Source organism: Fulmarus glacialis, unplaced genomic scaffold (genome assembly GCF_000690835.1).
Source record: "Fulmarus glacialis isolate BGI_N327 unplaced genomic scaffold, ASM69083v1 scaffold631, whole genome shotgun sequence".
NCBI classification, from domain to species: Eukaryota; Metazoa; Chordata; class Aves; order Procellariiformes; family Procellariidae; genus Fulmarus; species Fulmarus glacialis.
Genome location: NW_009194429.1, coordinates 51,846 through 60,397, shown reverse-complemented (window position 1 = coordinate 60,397; position 8,552 = coordinate 51,846). Strand labels below are relative to the sequence as shown.

At 42.8% G+C, this 8,552-nt stretch overlaps 1 protein-coding gene across 1 annotated transcript in view; it reads right to left on the bottom strand.

Moving 5' to 3' along the window:
• Positions 1–96: 96 nt before the first annotated feature.
• Positions 97–8,552, bottom strand: part of KDM3B (lysine (K)-specific demethylase 3B) — a gene marked incomplete at its 3' end in the record, with an annotated part of 39,073 nt that continues 30,617 nt past the window's right edge. Inside the window, 3 exon segments of the mRNA XM_009587745.1 lie at positions 97–227; positions 316–406; positions 3,557–3,728. Of these exon segments, the coding sequence (XP_009586040.1) occupies positions 97–227; positions 316–406; positions 3,557–3,728 (394 nt within the window).

The window sequence follows — 8,552 nt, the reverse complement described above, 5'->3', positions numbered from 1 at the left end:
CAACCTTAACGATTCTATGATTCTATGCCCTAAGTATAACAAAGAGCACAATAGAGAGTCACAAAAATCAACATCTGCAGAACTATTCTCACATACCATAGGCATTGTACATTTTGGGACCCAAGTCAGGACGGACAAAGTAGCTTGGCAGTCTAGAAGCCAAATTCAGTCTGCCATCCCTCTTGGTATATTCAGGAAGAGGAAGATTTTCCATCAAGTCCTCAAACCTAGAGAGCAAAAAGAGAACAAAAGGCATGTTTTCCTCCTGTAGTGCCTATAGCAGTCCTGTAGGCATTGATACTAAGGTTTACTTACCTTGTAGGCATCATATCTCTAAAGTCCTCCCCTGGAGGCCAATCCTTTAACTTTAGTACCATTGGCTGACCATCATCTGACCTGAGCCGTTCTGCAAGAAACAAATTAAGATATCTTCATGTAATATCTTTTTACCACAGCCCATTAACTTGTTTAAGCTGTAAGTCTTTTGTACCAAGACCTCTTACATTGCACAGCAAAATGGATCCTGATTTTTCTTTGGGCTTCCAAGCATTATCATAGTATGACCAAACAACAGTTTAACAATTAGAGATATATATATCATTACCTACAGCAGAAGTTTGACAGATCTTGCACAGTTGCTAAGTTTTAGAACAGTTTTTATCCAACTTCAAAAACAAGCCTTTCCAAAGCATTCCACCTTACTACTTCTACCAAAGTCTAAAGGAGTTTTATCTTTCATTTCAAGAGGAGTGGTGCTTCTATAAAACTGAAGTTATTGGTTCATGCTCTGAAATCAACCCAAACCTCAGTACAAAGCAAGAAACCATGGTACACCACACTCAAAAAAGCTAAATGGCAGGTGGTTACTGAGGAAGACAGCCTTTAGTTTTTTAAATTCTTCTTTGCTGGAGGCACTCAGATTAGCAGGGTGCCGAATTCAAACATTTGTTCTTCGCTTCAAGAGTCATACGCAAGTCCTGACTGCTAAGAGATAAAGCTGGTAGCATAGAAAGATGACATTACGTATGCAACAGTGGATGTACGATATGACAGCACTGACCACATCAACTGCTGTTTTGCCTCAGATGTTACAATGGCTAAGAGAGAACATCTGGAAGTGGTACGTGCAGCAGCTTAGAAGACTCAGCATGACATTTAGAGAGAAACAAAGTTCACTCTTCTACCAGATTCTTCACAACTCTACATGAAGCCATCAGTTGGAAAACAGGATGTACTGCAGTCTGACACCTTCACATCCCCTTTTCCCCAGAAAAAAAACATCCTTCGCCACTTCCTCCCTTACCAAGGATTGTCAGCCAAACAAAAAGCAACTGAACTTACCCAGACCTAGTAGAGCTGCTGACAGCACCAAAAGAGAAAACACAGATATCTAAGAAACTAGGATTTGGAGACCGGTGAATCACATCTGTGTTATGTATCAACAGGCTACAGAAGACAGCCTTAGTTGGCAATATAAAAAATGATTTTATTGAAATTAAAAGGAATTAAGAACTGCAGATAAGTAAACCAAAGCGACTGATTTAAAGAAAACAAATTTTGATGAGCTACGGATTTTAGAGAGGCAAATGAACTGAAAAGCTCAAGGACTTGAATTTAAAGATGTTTCAGAACTTCCCATATTCAAGATTTTGAACTCATCAAGGATCTTTGTTCCAAACAAGGAGAAGAAACTTGTAGGAAGGCTATTCAAAAAGGACAGAGTGAAGAGCTACCTGGAAGAAAACATACGGATCTGACAAATTACACGGAACTGGACAAAACCCAGAAAACATCTGATTAGCAAAGAAAAGCAGGTCTAAGAAGGATCAAAACAAAAAGTTAGACCTGCCAAAAGTCCACTTAAAACTCACAGATATTAAAAGTAAACAGCACAAAATTAAAATTAACTAAAATAAAGTATCATACAGAATAATTAAGGGATTATCTCAATACCACCTCCAAATTCAGTGGCTGTTCTACATCTCTTCAATAACTTAATGCAGGGGTGGGGGTGGAGGGTGGAACCAGCCACATATTCGAGAAATCTAAAATTCATGTAATGCAGAGAAGTCAGAGTCATTATATAATTTGCAAACAGTTTTCATGTGAGTTAGTGGGTGAAATCTCTGGACTAGTAGCAAATAATACTCTTCTAAATTGAGGATTGCACATGGCTGAAAAACACTAAATAAAATGTATTTAGAAGAAACTAGCAAAAGCAATCAGGTTTTCCAACCTAGATCACTAACATTTGTCATAAAGTGTGGTAAAGGCATTGTCCAAAAGAAAGGCAGCAGCTGATATTGCTGAAAGGAGCATATCCTGTCTGGAGACAAACTACAAATAACATTTCTCAAAGGCAACTTGACCCATACAAATTTACTATTTTCATGAATAACACTGGCACAAAAGTGAAGAGTTTGTGAAGTTTCCCAATTACCATTAATACACAGAAAGACCACACCGTTATATCCTTCTAGGCCATTTATTTCTAAGTAATAACAGAAATAGTACGAAATTTAACAGTACAAAATACAAGACTCTGTACTTGGAATCATATAAAAACAAGTCAAAAGTTGGGAGCTCTTTGATTGGAAAATGACTAGGGAAGGGAATACTCTTGGTCTACAAATCTATCATTTTGTTCGCTGTTGAACAAACATTCCATTAAGTCATCCAATAGTTCACCATTTCTGCTATGTGCACACAGCAATAAATACAGAAAACGTTTTATACACAACACTAAAATCAGCAACATTGCAATGAACCATTACAACTCTAACATCTGTAAATATAAGACCACTCTGATCTAGGTATATACAATCCAAAACAGACCACTGCTTTTCAGAAGTTCTTTAATCTGACCAGTTATATCCCCGGGAATTTTAACTGGTTAGCTTCCACATCCACCCTTGACAGAAGGTTTTCTCAAAGAAGAACTCAAGCATTAAGTAATGTGTTATCACATGAGGTATGCATACAGCATTGCTATTCATAATACATATAAACATGTATTTGTACCCGCAGATGATCTACTATAAAAATAATTTGCAATGTCAAGTTTACTTAGTTGATGTATTCCACAAGTCTGAGTTTTAGCATCAAAAGCGTCAGTCTGTTTTTGCTCTGCAGGTTCCCTTAAGTTTTACAACAAACGTTAAGGTTGGAAGGAGAGTAACGGTAGTCAGATCACTTACTGTCTTAATAACGGTAACTGATGATTAATTTCACTGAGGAAAGTTAAAAAAAAAAAAAAAAGTAGTTTCCCATGAAATGGATCATCTTTTGACACATGAAAGTAACATACGCCAACACGCTGTAGTACAGACGAAGTTTTCTTGGGCAGCCCTGCCCTAACCTTCACCAATAAAGTATTTTCTATGGTGCACTACATCTAAGGAGCAATGGCTTCTTTGGATGAGACTGATAGCTACTAGGTTTTTTTTTTTTAAAAATTATTATTTTTCATTTTTTGAGAAAATAGGTGCAAAAGGAGGAGTTGAAGGTAGCAAGACAGACTGCTCAGTTAAACTAGTCAGCCATAGATATTACTTACTAGATATTATCTCAAAGCCATCCCAGAAGTCACGCACTTTCACGTCTGAAATTATGGCACAGTTCCTGCAGTTCACCAAATCTACATCTTGATCTCCAAATTCCAGGCTGAAAGCTTCTGGTTTCCAAAGCTCTGACTTCAACTTCTTATGGACACCAGATACCAGCACGGGCTGAGAATACAAAGATGAATGCTTACTCCACCATAACCAAATTTCTTACACATGCAGCCAAACTTTCTTAAGAGCTGAGACTGCTGGCTACCATCATACAAAAGACACCACAAATCTATTTTCAATCATGTCTGGTTTTTGTGCATCAAACAAATAACCAGAGTCAAAACAAACTTCAGTTCTAGGCCATGTGCAGTTGCCTTAGAAGTGGTATTGTATTAGACTTACTAAGGCAAGTGTATTAGGTCTACACAGCAAGGTGTTGGCAGCAGGGGTGGGCTCTGTGAGATGAGGCTGGGAGCTGCCTGGTGCTGGACACAGATGGTTCCACCTGGCTCCAACAGACCCATAGCTGGCCAAAGCTGAGCCCATAATTGATGCTGGCAGCGCCTCTGTGATAATGAGAAAGGGTAAAAAATGCTCCACATCTGCTGGGGGGGTGGTGGCGGGGGAGGGAAGAGGGAAAGAAGTGAGAGAAGCAACTCTGCAGACACCAAGGTCAGTGAAGAAGGAGGGGGAGGAGGTACTCCAGAGATTCCCTTGCAGCCCGTGGAAGAGACCATGATGAAAACAGGTTGTCCCTCTGCAACCCATGGAGGTGATATCCACACTGCAGCCCGTGGAGGACCCCACATTGCAAAGGGAGATGCCCTGAAGGAAGCTGCAGGCCAAGGAGAGCCCATGCTGGACCAGGCTCCTGGCAAGGGCTGCGGCCCTTGGAGAGAAGCCCATGCAGGAGCAAGTTTTCTGGCAGAAACCGTGGCCCATTGGGGACCCACGCTGGAAGAGTCTGTTCCTGAAGGACTGCAGCCCATGGAGAGGGCCCACGCCGGACCAGTTCATGAAGGATAGTATCCTGTGGGAGGGACTCCACATTGGAGCAGGGGAAAAGTGTGAGGAGGAAGGAGCAGCAGAGACAAAATGTTATGAACTGACCACAATCCCCATTATTCTCCATCCCCCCTGTGCCGCTCTGGGGGGCAAGAAGGTAGAAGAGTCAGGAATGGAGGAGTAAAGTTGAGCCTTTAGGAAGAAGGAGGGGTGGGTGGGGGTAAGGTGTTTTTAGCTTTGTCTTTGTTCTTAGCTTTGTCCTACTCTATTTTTAATTGGCAATAAATCAAATTACTTTTTCACAAGTTGAATCTGTTTTGCCCGTGACAGCAATCGCTAAGTGATCTCCCTGTCTTTATTGTGACCCACAAACTTTTCCACCTTATTTTTTCCCCCTGTTCTGTTGAGAACAGAGAGCGAGAGAGCAGCTGGGTAGGGATCTAGCAGCCCGCCAAGGTCAATCCACCTGTGGAAGTACAGTGGATGTTGAGTCTCACCACCTCTCCTTTTTTTAAGCACAAATGTAACTACCACTAGAAACAGCATTTGTAGTAAAGCCTTCTCATACGAAATTTTCATATTCTGGTATGAATTTTTTAACTATTTCACTCATTCTTTATGTATAATCATGGATCATCATTAATTCCCTAGTACAAAACCAAGTAGCAGAAAAGTGGCTGTTCATTTGCAAAAGGGGTTTTAAGATGTTTAGGCTAACCATGTATATACATTCCACACCAAGATTTGAGTGGCCTCTCCCCATAAATGCTCAAGGCATTTGCTAAACTAACAATACTAGGAAAAGGTATACCAGACAATCCTCCCAACACTGGCCAAGACCTTGTCAGTTCCTCTCGCCCTGCAATCTCTAGAGAGAGTTACAAGACTTGAGAGAAAAGGACAAGAGGGTATGAAGTGAACTTGCACATGGATGATCCCACCTGAAGAACTCTAGGTTTAGTAACTGCTACCTATGTTCAAATGACAGTTCACATATCTATGCAAGTTTGAATCAATGCCAAGCTGTGCCCTATACATTAACAATGATCTGAAGGTGGATCTTGGGTTTATTCACATGAAGAGCTCAGTACAACCATGAGGAGCACAGATGCCCCTAGATGTTCTAGTAGTTACGTTGCTTAAAAACACTCCAGTAACTAACTACTGCTTCAGCTGGATTGAGTGATGGCCTCGAACAGGACTAGTATCCATTTTAGTCTCTAAGTGAGGACAACTATTCATTCAGAAATGAATGCAGGGAAAAAAACAACTTTGGGGATAACAGAAATTACCTTGGTTTTCAAATATAACACAACATAGCCCTTAAGTTCTAGAAGGCAGCAATGAAACCTCAACTCCAGAAGAGTGAGGTTTAAGAAAACAAAAAGGGGTTGTTACTTTACTCCTGTCAACTTCAGAAAAAAAAAGCAAAAACACCCCACAGAACCACAGAAACATTTAGGTTGGAAGAGACCACCCCCACACTAAAAAAAGTGTTTCCTTGTGTTAAGGTTGAACTTCCTGGTTTTTAATTAGTGCCCATTGCCTCTTGTCCTGTCAGTGGGCACTGCTGAGAAGAGTCTGGCTCCCTCTTCCTCATTCCCTCTCATCAAGTATTTATACACGTTGATAAGACCTCCCCACAATCCCCAGTTCCTCTACGCTGAACGGTCCCAGCTCTCTCAGCCTCTCTTCATATGAAAGATGCTCCAGTCCCTTAATCATCTTTGTGGCCCTTCGCTGGACTTGCTCCAGTAAGTCCATGTCTTTCCTGTACTGGGGAGCCCGACACTGGACACAGTACTCCAGGTGTGGCCTCTACCAGTGCCAAGCAGAGGGGAAGGATCACTTCCCTTGACCTGCAGACAATGCTCTTCCTAATGCAGGCCAGGATACCGCTGCCCTTCTTTGTCACGAGGACACATTCTTGGCTCACGGTCACCTCCCTTGTCCACCGGGACCCAAGGTCCTTCCAGGCAAAGCTACTTTCCAGCCAGCTACCCCTGGATGTGTACTGCTGCAGGGTGTTATTCCTCCTGAGGTGCAGGACTTTACATTTTCCCTTGCTGAACATCACGAGATTGCTCTCAGTCCAATTCTCCAGCCTGTCCAGGTCCCTCTGAATAGCAGCATAACTATCTGGTGTATCAGCCATTCCTCCCAGTTTTGTATTGTCTGTAAACTTGCTGTGCGTGTATGAACTCTGTCCCATCTACGTCATTAATGAGGATGTTAAATAGTTCTCAACCCAATACTGACCCCCTAGGGTACACCACTAGCGACTGGCCTCCAGCTGGACTTCATGCTAGTGATCACAACCCTCCGAGCATGGCATTTCAGTCAGTTTTAAATCCACCACACCGTCCACTTATCTAGTCCTTACTTCATCACTTTGATAACATTATGACAATATCAAAAGCCTTATTAAAGTTAAGATAAAAAAACATCCAGTGCTCTCCCCTCATCCACCAAGCCAGTCATCTCATCACAGAAGGCTACGAGGCAGGTTAAGCATGACTCAACCAGCACTCCTGAGCCCCTCTTCTCTTCAGGACTATAACCCATGGGATTCTTCCAAGCAGATACCTGAAAAGGTGAAAGTCTGCTCTCCTGAGGCCCAGGCTTGTGGTCTTGCTTTTTTGCTTTGCTCCCTCCTCTCAGGATCTTGAACCAAACCCCACCACCTGATAGTCACTGCAGCCAAAGCTGCCCCTTACCTGCACATCAACAACCAGTTCCTCCTTGTGTGTAAGCATGAGGTCCAGCAGAGTGCCCTTCCCTAGTTGGCTCCTTGATCAGCTGTGTCAGGACATTGTCATCAATGCACTCCAGAAAGCTTCAGGAGTGCTTGTGACCTGTTGTGTTGTTCTTCCAGCAGATATCAGGATGGCCCCATGAGGCCCAGGAAACGTGAACACAGGGCTTCCTCCAGTTGCCTGAAGAAAGCTTTATCACTTCTTTTCAATCAGGTGGCTTGTAGCAGATACTCGCCACATCGTTGCCCACATTAGTCTGCTCGCTAATCCTGGCCCATAAGCTCTCAAATGGCTCATCATCCGTTCCTATGCAGTTTCATGCATTCCAGCTGCTCCCTCACATAAGCAGCAATGCTCCCTCCTCACCCTCCTGGCCTGGTCATTCCTGAACTGTCCTTCCTGAACAGCCTGTACCTATCCCTTGCCATACTACAGTTGCATGAGTTATCCCACCACTTCTCTGTCATACCAATGAGATTGTGGCCGTGCAACTGCACACTAATTCCTCCTGTTTGCTGTATGCGTTAGTGTACAGGCACTTCAGAAAGGCACCTTGTCATGCTGATTTCCCAGAAACAGTATGAGAGCTTTCCTCACAATGCTGTGATGTACACAGTTTGTTACTTATGTGCGTATGCTTGAGGTGGACATCTTTCATCCCTGTTTTCTTGAGTATGAGATTTCTCCTGTTCACATCACCCCACACTGCTTGCTTGCCAACCCAATCAACTAATTCCTTTCTTGATCACTGGTCATACTCTCCCTCTCTTGTCATTCCTGACTTACAGCTCTCCTAATCAAGTTGGCCAGCCTGTGGGCAAAGATGCTTTTGCCCCACTTAGATGGATCCCATCTCTTCCAAGCAGTCCTCAATCCTCAAAGAGGTTTCCATGATCATAAAATCCAAAACCCTGTTGTCAAAACCAGCTGCACAAACAATGGTTGACATGCAGAATCAGTCTACCCCTCTTCCCCTCACCGGCAGGATTAAGAAAACCACCTGGGCTCCATGGCCTTGACCACTAGTCCCAGAGCCATATAGTCACTCTTGATACTATTCAAGTCTTCCCGGTAGTATCGTTCATGCCAACAAGGAAGAGCAGCAGAGAGTAAATGTCTGAGGGACAGACAAGCTTTGGCAGTCTTTCCACTATGTCCCAAATGTGAGGCCCTGACAAGCAGCAAACCTCCCTAAGATGACAAAGCAGATATACTGACCCCAAGTTTAAATATATTC